The sequence below is a fragment of the Salvelinus fontinalis genome, chromosome 16, assembly GCF_029448725.1.
Source record: "Salvelinus fontinalis isolate EN_2023a chromosome 16, ASM2944872v1, whole genome shotgun sequence".
NCBI lineage: Eukaryota > Metazoa > Chordata > Actinopteri > Salmoniformes > Salmonidae > Salvelinus > Salvelinus fontinalis.
The window spans coordinates 40593710-40607230 of record NC_074680.1 but is presented as its reverse complement, the minus strand read 5'-3'; the positions used below and the strand labels follow the sequence as shown (position 1 = coordinate 40607230).

The window sequence follows — 13521 nt, the reverse complement described above, 5'->3', positions numbered from 1 at the left end:
ACAGCGCAATGCTTGAAGCACAGCGAAGAGCTGCTGGCAAATGCAGGAAAGTGCTGTTTGAATGAATGCTTACGAGCCTGCTGCTGCCTACCACCGCTCAGTCAGACTGCTCTATCAAATATCAAAACATAGACTTAATTATAATATAATGACACACAGAAATACGAGCCGTAGGTCATTAATATGGTCAAAGCCGGAAACTATCATTTCGAAAACAAAACGTTTATTCTTTCAGTGAAATACGGAACCAAGTATAAATATTGCTGTTACATTGCACAACCTTCAATGTTATGTCATAATTATGTACAATTCTGTCAAATTAATTACGATCTTTGTTAGGAAGAAATGGTCTTCACACAGTTCACAACATATAGCCTGACTCTGCTTGCACAGAACGCAAGAGAAGTGGCACAATTTCCCTAGTTAAAAGAAATTCATGTTAGCAGGCAATATTAACTAAATATGCAGGTTTAAAAATATATACTTGTGTATTGATTTTAAGAAAGACATTGATGTTTATGGTTAGGTACACATTGGTGCAACGACAGTGCTTTTTTCGCAAATGCGCTTGTTAAATTATCATCTGATTTGATGATAAATTAACAGGCACCCCATCGATTATATGCAACGCAGGACAAGCTAGATAAACTAGTAATATCATCAACCATGTGAGGTTAACTAGTGATTATGTTAAGATTGATTGTTTTTATTATATAAGTTGCTAGCTAGCATTAAACTTATCTTGGCTCCTTGCTGCACTCGCGTAACCGGTAGTCAGCCTGCTACGCAGTCTCCTCGTGGAGTGCAATGGAACCCTACATAATCGGTGTCCAAAAACAACGATTACCGATTGTTATGATAACTTAAAACCGGCCCTAATTAATCGGCCATTCCAATTAATTGGTTGACCTGTAGTAGATGTCCTGGGCTGGAATAGTTGCACGTGGTCTGCAGTTTTGAGGCCGGTTGTCCGTACTGCCAAATTTTCTAAAGCGACTTTGGAGGTGGCTTATGGTAGAGAAATAAACATTTAAATTCTCTGGCAACAGCTCTGGTGGGCATTCCTCCAGTCAGCATGCCAAATTTGTTTACATCCCTGTTAGTTAGCATTTCTTTACCAAAATAATTCATCCACCTGACAGGTGTGGCATATCAAGAAGCTAAATAAACAGCATGGTCATTGCACAGGTGCACCTTGTGCAGGGAACAATAAAAGGCCACTCAAAAATGTGCAGTTTTGTCACAACACAATGCCACAGATGTCTCAAGTTTTGAGGGAGCGTGCAATTGGCAGGTTGACTGAAGAGATATCCACTAGAGCTATTGTCAGATAATTTAATGTTTGTTTATCTTCCTTAAGCCGCTTCCGATGTCGTTTTAGAGAATTTGGCTTTATGTCCAACCAGCCTCACAACCGCATTTCATGTCTATGACGTTGTGTGAGTGAGCGGGTTGCTGATGTCAACATTGTGAACAGAGTGCCCCGTAGGGTTATGGTATGGGCAGGCATAAACTACGGACAACGAGCACAATTTCATTTTATTGATCCCAATTTGAATGCACAAAAATACCATGACAAGATCCTGAGGCCCTCTTTTTTTACGGGACATTACATGACCAACAGTGTATGAACAGCTGCTCATCAAACGTCTTATTCCAAAATCATGGGCAATAATTTGGCGTTGGTCCCCCCCTTTGCTGCTATAACAGCCTCCACTCTTCTGGGAAGGCTTTCCACTAGATGTTGGAACATTGCTGCGAAGAAAAGCTTCTATTCAGCCACAGGTATTAGTAAGGTCGGGCACTGATGTTGGGTGATAAGGCCTGGCTCGCAATCTGCATTCCAGTTCATCCCAAAGGTGTTCGATGGAGTTGAGGTCAGGGCGCTGTGCAGGCCATTCAAGTTCTTCCACACCGATCTCGGCAAGCTATTTCTGTATGGACCTCCCTTAGTGGACAGCTGAAAAGGGCTTTCCTCAAACGGTTGCCACAAAGTTGGAAGCACAGAATCGTCTAGAATGAACTGTAACTCAGTAAAATCTTTTAAATTATTGCATGTTGCATTCATATTTTTGTCAGTATATTTTATTTGTTTTTATATCCTGTTTTGATCCCAGGAAGAGTAGCCGTTGCTTTGACAGCGGCTAATTGGGGATCCCAACAAAATAGTAAAATAGTAGGTCTTACTGAATCAACGCTGGAAAAAAATTGTCTCCAATTTGTTTTTCAAAGGACATGCACAATCGTCGTATCTCACTGGATCTCCTCCTGGAGCTGTCAGAACGGCAGCACCTTCGTCAGTTCTTCTTCATCACCCCACTATCTACCAGGTAGGAGGAGATAGGAGGAGGACATTGTACATGTGTATGTTGCCCTTATCCCTTAATGATCTTCAAATCAAATTTGAACACAGAACATTAAAGATGTGTTGTTGGTGATTCTCTCACTTTTTTCTTTCAGCAATTTGCCAAAAAGTGACCACATTAAGATACATCAGCTGCAGGATCCAGAGAGGGCAGGAGGACAGACAGGAGATGAAGACCTGGGGTAGTTGATAGATGTCAATTTGGTTAGTAAACCAAATTCCAATTTGTACTTCCGGAATTTAAATGGAGTTGACCCCAACCCTGATAGATGGTGGATTAGGCCATCGTCATGCCTAACAAGCCATTAGAACAATGTGGGATTTTTAAATACATTCTATTAATTTTTGCTAGGAGTGAATACGTAAGTCTCTCTGGGAGACTTAAGACTATGCTTTATTGTTGTGCGCCATGCAGACGGATGAATTATGAAGAATTCCCCCTATGATGCAGTATGTAGGCCTATATACTTTCATAGTGGCTGTGTGGATACATCTTTGTTGTATTGTCAACACCGTTACTTTCACATATCTCTATGCATATTTTACATTTTCTACATATTAAAGCTGCAATATGTAAAATTTTTTAGTGTGGCACAACCAAATTTGCTTAGAAATGTGTGTTATAGTTCTCATAGAAAGCAAGTCTAAGAAGTGACAGATCTGTTCTATGTGCGCTATGTCTATGCTTCTCATTCTTAAGTTTTGTCTCACTTATTTTCGGTTTTGTACACCAGCTTCAAATAGCTGAAAATACAATATTTTTGTTTTTGGAAATGATATTTCACAGCTGGTTTTAGATGGTACAATGATTCTCTACACTATACTTGCTTGTTTTGTCACATAAACTGAAATTAGTCGACTATTCAAATTTTTGCAACCAGGAAATGGAGAGCGATTTTTGCATAGTGCATCTTTAATTGCTTGTAATTTAAATTCTGTAAATTTGTTTTTTGCTCATTTTTTTTTTTTTTTTTTTTCAGCTTACTGTATGTGTACACTAGATGTAGATATCTTTTGACTTTGATTACAGTTAGTAATACACTGTATAATTTTGATACATTGGGAATTATGTTTTGTTTCATTCTTTGTTCAGAAACAATTTGCCCAATCCTGCTATTGATTTTATCTGCAATATTTTTAGGTTACTGTATTTGGTTTTTAACATATTTGAATGCCGCTGATGTGCTTTAAACTACTGTCAACTCAAAGATGTTTTACGCATCCAATTTTTCTAACCTAATTTATATGTTAATTCTTGTTACAATAAAATGGATTAACAAATATTAGCTGATCCAACTGTCATTGGTTGTAATACATAATATTACAGACATTGGGGAAAATTAACAAATGGAAATACCTGTTAATTAAATTAGAGAATCTTGAAAGATTCCAATAATTCACCTCGAACAACAACAACAAAATGCATATGTTTGGAACCTAACAGGTTGCTAAACAGCATCATTTTTTAAATGTTGGATAAGCAATCAAGGAAATATGTACCATTCTTGATTGCCTGGATAATAAATAGAATCACACTTACCAGACCATGCCTTTTGTAAAAGCCCATAGATGTTTATTTGATTGAGTTTCTTTAGTACTACATAAAGAATGTAACCATGTCATTTTGGGTGCAACACATGCAACATGTATAAAAAGAACAAAACTAACAAAATACACTTATCTTTTTTTAATTGGATTTTTCAAATTTAGTATAAACATTTACTTGACAAAGATTCTTGCCCATGGAGTTAGGATCACCCTGTTTTAGTAATAATATAGACTAATGTTAATTAACAGCTATGATCATTCAAGTCTACATGATGCTGTATCCAGAACTATGAAAAACAGGGCCAGATTCCACTGGTACAGTAAGTGGACTGCCTGCCAGTACATGCCTGCATAGCTTCCAAGTGGTAAATCAGTCTGGTTATGTTCAATACAAAGTATATTTTCACAATATCTGTAATCCATATAGGTGTAAATTTGATACAGGACTGCAACCTTTAGTTTCAGAAGCTATGTTTTCATCCTAACACTTGTATCTCGTGGAGGATTCTGCATATTTTAAAGACCATTGTAAACTTAGATTGAGATTAGAAGATGAAACCTTTGATAATTTTTTTTATTTTAATAAAAAAGTACCGTTGGTGGTAATGCAGTATGTCCGGTAAACTCATGTAAGGCTTTTCTGCTCTGGAAATAAGCGCTTCATTTACAAGCTCCAGACGCCATGCTCTGTGTTACGGTAAACATATTGATATGTATGACGTAACTTTGTATTGTAAATAGTGGGAAAACGTACAGGCTGGGAAATCCAACCTATTAGGATGTTATGGCGTATAATGTATCCAGCAATGCTAAGAGTGATGGGTGACTGGTATTGAAGATAGGTTAGTATTGGCCTGGTGATTTGATTGAAGCAACAGAATAATATAATAGATAGATAACCACTGGGCACAGACGTCATTTCAACGTCTAGTTTTGATTTACATTTGGTTGAGTTGTCAACTAACGTGAAATCAACAACAAATGTCACCATGTCATTGGATTTAGGTTCAAAGTTGGGTTAAAACATTTTTTTTTAAATGATCTTACGTTGATCTTTTTTTTTAAATGTGGAAATAACATTGATTCCACCAGTTTCTGCCCAGTGGGTAGTATATTATCAGCAGCAGAGTTATTCTCTAGTTTTTCAATTACTGCTGTGCTTTAATTCAATACTACATTTTCAGATACGTCTTCTGTATGTGTGAGAGGTTACAACCAGGGCCCGTATTATCTGTCGTTCAAGAACTCAAGTGTCACATTAATTACACATGTATACGTTATTAAATATGAGGGCAACAACCGCCCACAGAAGGTTAATCTTGTAATGGTGAGGTGAATCACTACTGTACATCCCATGCAACAATACCAAACGCTTTTCAGGGGGGGGGGGGGGGGTTCTCCTTGAATACCCCCCTTGCAGATGCAACAGTTTAACAAGAGGTTAGAGTATAGAGTCTGAACACAAAACACATGCATGCAAATATTAGAACCTAGACATCAGTTTCAGTCAGTCTGAACAGAACACCTTATTTGGAAAGAACAAGGATCTCCTCTATTTTTCCAAGAGCTCAATAAGTTTGGGTATTATAGAGACAAGTTACAATGATCGAAGGAATGGTTGTTCATTACCAGCATGTTAAGCATTAGCATTAGCAGCTAGCTGCAGCAGTGGACATGGATCATCTAAATACTGCAGGAACAGAATCATTCAATTTATAGCGCTTCACTGATATACAAGCTAGCCTAAAAGTGAATGGGTAAGTGGAATACGATTACTTGTGCACAATTCACATTGGCAGGTCAGGTTCGATAAAATATAAATGTATCATGATACTGTGTAATGTTATATATTAAAAATTATTCCACTATTTGACATTCTCATGCATACAACCACAAGAAGCAAGTCCATTGAAAAATAGTCCAAGCATAATTTTTTTCCTGTGGAAAAGGCTGAGAAGAAGAACTTAATGAAACATTTAAAACATGTGCTGCCTGTCCGCAGAGTGTGTGCATGTCTGGTTTTATACAGACGAGCACCTCCTCACTTCTGCATATCACACTGCAAGAGGAGCACGATGGACGGATCACTCTTGGCCGCCTCTTTGAACTCATCCAATGAGATCTGGTCATCGTTATTCTTATCCATCTTGCTGAAGATCCTGTCCACCCGTTGCTCCGGTGTCAGGCCATCCTCGTTCATCTTCATCATGATCACAGTGCCCACCATTTTGTATATGGCCTATAGACAACCAGGGTTGATAGGTGAGGCGATACCACAGAAAGGAACAGGTGTGTAATGAATTCAAGAAAGACCTATTTTCACAACAGTCTTGGTTAATCTTTTAACATGTTCAAAGTTTAATCTTGATACTTCTGAACTTATATACCAATGTTCCCCACTGTAACATATAAATATATATAACATAACACACTGCCCTTACCCACCTGGACAAAAGGAATGCATACAGTGCATTGGGAAAGTATTCAGACCCTTTGACTTTTTCCATGTTTTGTTACGTTACAGTCTTATTCTAAAATGTAATAACTAGTTTTTTTTCTCATCAATCTACAGACAATACCCCATAATGACAAAGCAAAAACAGGTTTTTAGACATATGTGCAAAAATGAAATCACATTTACATAAGTATTTAGACCCTTTATTCAGTACTATGTTGAAGCACCTTTGGCAGCGATTACAGCCTCAAGTCTTCTTGGATATGATATTACAAGCCTGGCACATCTGTATTTGGGGAGTTTTTCCCATTCTTCTCTGCAGATCCTCTCAAACTGTCAGATTGGATGGGGAGCGTTGCTGCACAGCTACTTTCAGGTCTCTCCAGAGATGTTCGGTCGGGTTCAAGTCCGGGCTCTGGCTGGGCCACTCAAGGACTTTCAGAGACTTGTCCCGAAGCCACTCCTGCGTTGTCTTGGCTGTGTGCTTAGGGTTGTTGTCCTGTTGGAAGGTAAACCTTTGGCCCAGTCTGAGGTCCTGAGTGCTCAGGAACAAGTTTTCATCAAGGATCTCTCTGTACTAGGCTCCGTTCATCTTTCTCTCGATCCTGACTTGTCTCCCAGTCCCTGCTGCTGAAAAACATCCTCACAGCATGATCGCTGCCACCTCCGTGCTTCCAGAGGGATGGTGCCAGGTTTCCTCCAGACGTGACACTTGGCACCATGCTTCACCATAGGGATGGTGCCAGGTTTCCTCCAGACGTGACACTTGACATTCAGGCAAAGAGTTCAATCTTGGTTTCATCAGATCAGATAATCTTGTTTCTCATGGTCTGAGTCATTTAGGTGTCTTTTGGCAAACTCCGAGTGGGCTGTCATGTGCCTTTTACTGAGGAGTGGCTTCCGTCTGGCCACTACCATAAAGGCCTGATTGGCGGAGTGCTGCAGAGATGGTTGTCTGTCTGGAAGGTTCTCGCATTTCCACAGAGGAACGCTGGAGCTCTGTCTGAGTGACAATCAGGTTCTTGGTCACCTCCCTGAACAAGGCCCTTCTGCCCCGATGGCTCAGTTTGGCCAGGTGGCCAGCTCTAGGAAGAGTCTTGTTAGTTCTAAACTTCTTCCAATTAAGAATGATGGAAGCCACTGTATTCTTGGGGACCTTCAATGCTGAAGACATGTTTTTGGTACCCTTCCCCAGATCTGTGCCTCGACACAATCCTGTCTCGGAGCTCTATGGACAATTCCTTTGACGTCATGGCTTGGTTTTTGCTCTGACATGTACTGTCAACTGTGGGACCTTAAATAGACAGATGTGTGCCTTTCCAAATCATATCCAATCAATTAAATTTACCACAGGTGGACTCCAATCAAATTGTAGAAACATCTCAAGGTTGATCAATGGAAACAGGATGTACCTGAGCTAAATTTAAAGTCTCATGGCAAAAGTTCTGAATACTTATGTAAATAAAGTATTTATTTTTTATTTCTAATACATTTGCAAAAAGTCTAAACCTGTTTTCGCTTTGTCGTTATAGGGTATTATGTGTAGATAAGGATTTTTATTTATTTAATCATTTTTAGAATAAGGCTGTAACGGAACAAAATGTGGAAAAAGTCAAGGGGGTCTGAATACTTTCCAAATGCACTGTATGTGAGGATGCTGTTTATCGAGTATGGCTCGGCCTTCAATACCATAGTGCTCTATGAGCTCATTACAATCGGCCCTGGGTCTGAACTCCTCCCTATTAAACTGTGTCCTGGACTTGCTGATGGGCAGCCCCCAGGTGGTGAAGGTAAGCAACATTACCACCTCGACACTGATTCTCAACACGTGGGCCCCACAAAGGTGTGTCCTCAGTCCCCTCCTGTACTCCCTGTATACCCACAACTGACTGGCCTCACACAGTTACAACTCCATCAACAAGTTAGCTGATGACATGACAGTAGTAGGCCTGATTACCAACAACAACGATACGGCCTACAGGGAGGAGGTAGGCACTCTGACGGCTTGGCGCCAGGTAAACAACCTCTCCCTCAACGTTAGCAAAACAAAGGAGCTGACTGTGGACTTCAGGTGGAACCAGGCTGGACACACTCCCATCCTCATCAACAGGGCAGCCGTGGAGAAATTCCTCTGCGTACACATCTAAAAGAAGCTGAAATGGTCAAACCACTCGGAGACCATGGGGAAGAAGAAACGACAGCAACTCTTCAACCACAGGATGCTGTCCCCGAGGCCCCTCAGTGTTCTATGGGAGCAGCATCGAGAGCGTACTGTCAGTCTGCATCACAGCCTGGTACGGCAATTCCACCACCGCAGACATCAATGCACGTCAGAGGTTGATACGTGCAGCCGAACGCACCATTTGGGTGCACACTTCCTGCCCTACAGGACACCTACACCCCCAAGTGTCACAGGAAGGCCAAGATGATCATCAGGGACCCAAGCCACCCAAGACACGCCCTGTTCTCCCTGCTTCAATCACTTAGATGCGGGTAGTACAGGACATCATGGCAAAACTGGAAGACTGGCCAATAGTTTCTACCTTCAGACTATCAGGCTGTTGAATAGTCAACCTACTCCCCCAATAGTCAACCTTGAATAGTCAACCTACTCCCCCAATTGACATTTTCTCCCCACCCCCCCTCAACGGTCACTTACCTGCTGCTCCCCCTAGGGACATCCCACCCCCCTCAACGGTCACTTACCTGCTGCTCCCCCTAGAGACATCTCACCCCCTTCAACGTTCACTTACCTGCTGCTCCCCCTAGGGACATCTCACCCCCCTCAACGGTCACTTACCTGCTGCTCCCCCTAGGGACATCCCACCCCCCTCAACGGTCACTTACCTGCTGCCCCCCTAGGGACATCCCACCCCCCTCAACGGTCACTTACCTTACCTGCTGCTCGTGTAACAGTTTTTAACTTTAGACCGTCCCCTCGCCCCGACCCGGGCGAGAACCAGGGACCCTCTGCACACATCAACAACAGTCACCCACGAAGCATCGTTACCCATCGCTCCACAAAAGCCGCGGCCCTTGCAGAGCAAGGGGAACCACTACTTCAAGGTCTCAGAGCAAGTGACGTAGCTAGCCATTTCACATCCGTTACACTCGCCCTAGGGATATCCAACCTCCCTCAACGGTCACTTACCTGCTGCTATCCCTAAGGACACACGTTCTCCTGATTTATCTAGCGGCTAAACTTGATCGTCCTCTGTCTCAATGTTTCTTTTAGTCATGTTTGTCTTTGTAGCATACATTGAAGTAACATGCACTGCTGATTAATTAAAACTGGATAAACAACTTAAACAGCTAGTATAAGCTTCATGGGTACAAGTAAATCAAAAAACATATAGGGCTGGTTCCCGGACACGGATTAAACCTAGTAATGGACTAAAACGGCTTAATCTGTGTCCGGGAAACCAAGTAGGCTTAATCTGTGTCCGGGAAGCCAGCCATCAGTGTTATTCCTTACCTCGATGATCTCTAACATCTCCACCCTGGTGATCTTGCCGTCTCCATCCAGATCGTACATGTTGAAGGCCCAGTTGAGTTTCTGCTCGAAGCTGCCACGCGATGTGATGGACAGGGCACAGATGAACTCTCGGAAGTCGATGGTGCCGTCGCTGTTCTTGTCGAAGGTCCTGAAGGCGTGCTGTGCAAACTTCGACGCATCGCCGTACGGGAAGAACTGCAAAGTTGAAACATTTATTGAGAGACAGCTGTGATATCCAACTATTTAAAAACATCTATGTTTAACTAGCATTATGATTGGTTAATATGAAAGGGAAAAAACATGAGCAACAGTGCAATTCTAATATAGAGAAATCAAACCCTGATTCTGTCTGTTCTAGCTTCACAAAGGTTTCTTACAATCACATGATATAATCAGGATATCAATCATTTCCCTAGCTAGGAGTAATAACACCATATACATCATTTCTCCAGCATCGGGTGTACCACACGTCATACACACCTTGATATAGAGTTGTTGAAACTCGTCCAGGTTCAGTCTACCACTGGGGCAGTCTTTGAGGAAGCCTTTGTACCACTGCTTCAGCTCGTGTTCGTTAAACTCTGTGCTCTTCACCAGATCCTCCATCACCTCAGGGGTCAGCTTGCTGTTCTGTTTTCCCATGATGCCTGTGGTGCAGGAAGGATTTATTTTGAATAGAAAGGAAACTCCAGCACACGTTTAATAGATCACAGACCAGCGTTTCGGTCTCAATAAACCTTCATCAAGGTATTGTTCTACTAACATGTAGCACAATACAGCACAATATAGCACATGCTTACTACATGTAGTAAGACATGCCTTTATTTTATTTATATCATGGTTATAGAAAAAGCCTATCACACATTAAAATGTATGCTGTGCATTATAGTGCGTTATGCATAGCGCATAAGATGTTATAAACATGCTTATAACGCATTATGATGGGAGGGTTTTCATAGGAAGTTTTACCAACAATTTTGCTCTCTGTTTTGTGTCAAACAGTCCTTTTGTAAAAAATTAAACAACAAAAAAAAGACAATAATGAATTGCTTGGTTGATTTCAATGAGGTTGATTTTGACATGCACAGATGCTTTCCCTGCCTGACGGCAGTGTTCTATTTGTGTTCTCTAAATCTGTTGGCACCACATCACATCTGGCCTGACATCACACAGTGTCGGACAGGACCACTGCCGTCAGCACGACCACTTCCTCAAGCGTTCGATCATCACCTATCAGGTTACCGGTCTGCATTTTACCTGTAGCCTGTAGTCTTGTGTGACAGACTGTCGTACACCAATTGTGGTTCCATGATTATCTGTAGCCTGACACATGGGATGCTTCACAAAGGACACCCTATTCCCTTTATAGGGCTCTGCTCAAAAGTAGTGCACTATATAGGGAATAGAGTGCCATTTGGGACATACTCCTGGACTTTTAATTGCAGTTTATGTTTAATAACCTCGATGTAGAAACCTCCAGAGGAATCTATTCATTAATGGAAACAGAGTGAGTGATAAGGTATCCATCACATAGTGGAGGGATTAGAGGAAGTCAGTGTGTAGCCCGTAGGGTGTGTGGGCAATAGGCTATCGTTGGTACTTCGGTGATCATATAAAGCCTTTTGACTAATGAATAAACAAGGGAATCAGCCCATCTGGTGAGCTGCTCTCTGATCCTCTTCAATAATAAAAACGTGCAGTTCTGAAAGCCTGGATTAACAATAGCTGCTGCTGACACCTGTCCTGCAAATATGTTGACCACAGTACATTATGTAAACTATATGGGTGTTGATATTGTAGCCTATATGCGAAATGTCAGATGTTATCCTGACCTGTCCTGGAAAACATAATCCAAATCAAATTAACTCTGACTATTTATAAATTGACAATTGAGGGAGATCACGATAACTGGAACCACCATCATATGATAGAAACAAGTTGATTGCCTTGGGTGTAGGCTATGCAGTAGGATATGCATACAGTATATTGTCATGTAGTCATGGACAGCGAGCACTGTGCTTGAACCAACAACCATGTGTTAAGGTCACAATTTAGTAAGGAAATCCCCTCACCTGGTTGTCTAGGGCGTAATTGATAGGGAAAACCAAAAACCAGCAGACAGTTGGGCCTCCATGGAAGGAGTTTGCATCCTGACATACATAACCATTACACGATACACAGGCACAGTATATTGACATGGGCTTGGCTTATTTGCAAAGTAGGTTATGTTGCATTCCCAACATTTTGCACAAACTATATTTTTCATTAAAAAATGACATATTTAGATGATGCAACCAAAAGGCTTGTGTTGAAATAATTTAGATGTTACATAACATAAAATGAGCCTAAATCATTAGGCTACTATGCATCGAATGACCTTGAGGAGAAACATATTGAGCGAAGATAGGAGAGAGAAATTATCAGGGGCAAGGTGAAAATGGGGTTGGCTCCTACTGTCTATTTGTTCATCTAAGATTAACGTCGTTAGACATTGAACAAGGTATAGGTGTCCACCTCACATGTACGCGCAAAAATAACATGTGATGTGGTTAGAAATAGGCTATTTATTTGCAGATAGAACATGTCGTTTCAGTTATCCAGTTTATGGTACGAGTCTGCTCGGACATAGAGAGAGAGGTATGCAAGTGCATTCCGATAGAAACGACGCAGTGGTGAGGGAATTAAACCCCGTAAGTGATAACTCGCCTGAAATCACACCACTCTATTTCTCATGTCATTTTTCACCATGCGCATAATCTTAAAATATGACAAAAACTGACAATCAACCCATAAAATGACATGATTGTCTGGTCATTCTCATGAAATGTGAATAGAACAACGAGAAAAACACGATTTTGATGTTATTTTCTAAATATAATGAATTAACTCAGGATGTTTTTAAAACGTTATGCATTAATTTTAATGATGAATGCGCAGGTGACAATTCCTCCCCCAAATAAAACGCCAAATCTCTCCCCAAATCTGTTTTTAAGGGCAGGATACCCCCATTATGAGATACATCGTGAATGGAAATGATTAGCTTATGTCTCTAGACAATCATACAAAATAATATAAAATATATGCTATGACAACATAAAAACAACATTCACTGTGTCTGCTGCAGACAAATGCTTCTTACCTTATTTTGGAGATGCTACCGCTAATGGCAGTCTGTACTGTCGTCTGTCAGACACTGTAAAAACCTCCCGATGATCAAGAATGCCCAAATGGGACTATCCCTGAAATTGGCCTCTTCAGGACGCAGAGAAAAAAATAGCGGTTTTCCGTGCTATTCCAAATGAGACAGGCAGCAGCGGCAGTATAGGGACCGATCCCACGCTCGTCTCGTCGTTGGTTATGCGACTCTAGACATACGGCGTCACCCCACCTCAGCCCCTACTCCGTGCATTGCTCCATTGCTTGATTTTATACATTTACATCGATAAAATAAGTATAGGCCCGTCTATGACTTAAAAGTCTTGTTCCCTTTCAACACAAACAATGATATTATTGGATAGGTGTATGGATAAATTAAGAATGGGGTGACCAAAACCAGTCAATAAACACATCGTGGATTAACTAAACATTTATTTTACCTGGTGGAGTGCATGCTGTTTTATTGAAAGGCTATGCTTCAAACGGGATATACAGTAAATA

The 13521-nt window shown here is 41.1% G+C and overlaps 2 protein-coding genes across 3 annotated transcripts in view; one reads left to right on the top strand and one right to left on the bottom strand.

The window, feature by feature from the left end:
* Positions 1–3648, top strand: part of smc6 (structural maintenance of chromosomes 6) — a 31649-nt gene extending 28001 nt beyond the window's left edge. For both annotated transcript variants that reach the window (XM_055865421.1, XM_055865420.1), the window contains exons 26-27: positions 2233–2330; positions 2461–3648. In XM_055865421.1, coding sequence (XP_055721396.1) covers positions 2233–2330; positions 2461–2551 — 189 coding nt within the window. In that variant the 3' untranslated portion in view covers positions 2552–3648. The remainder of the gene's footprint in view (positions 1–2232; positions 2331–2460) is intronic.
* A 266-nt stretch (positions 3649–3914) lies between these two features.
* On the bottom strand, positions 3915–13240 carry vsnl1b (visinin-like 1b). Its single transcript, XM_055865449.1, has 4 exons — positions 13004–13240; positions 10345–10511; positions 9844–10059; positions 3915–6152 (listed from the first exon to the last, which is right to left on the bottom strand). Exons 2-4 carry the CDS (start codon positions 10504–10506, stop codon positions 5955–5957), a joined length of 576 nt encoding a protein of 191 aa, XP_055721424.1. The 5' UTR covers positions 10507–10511; positions 13004–13240; the 3' UTR covers positions 3915–5954.
* Between the last annotated feature and the right edge of the window lie 281 nt (positions 13241–13521).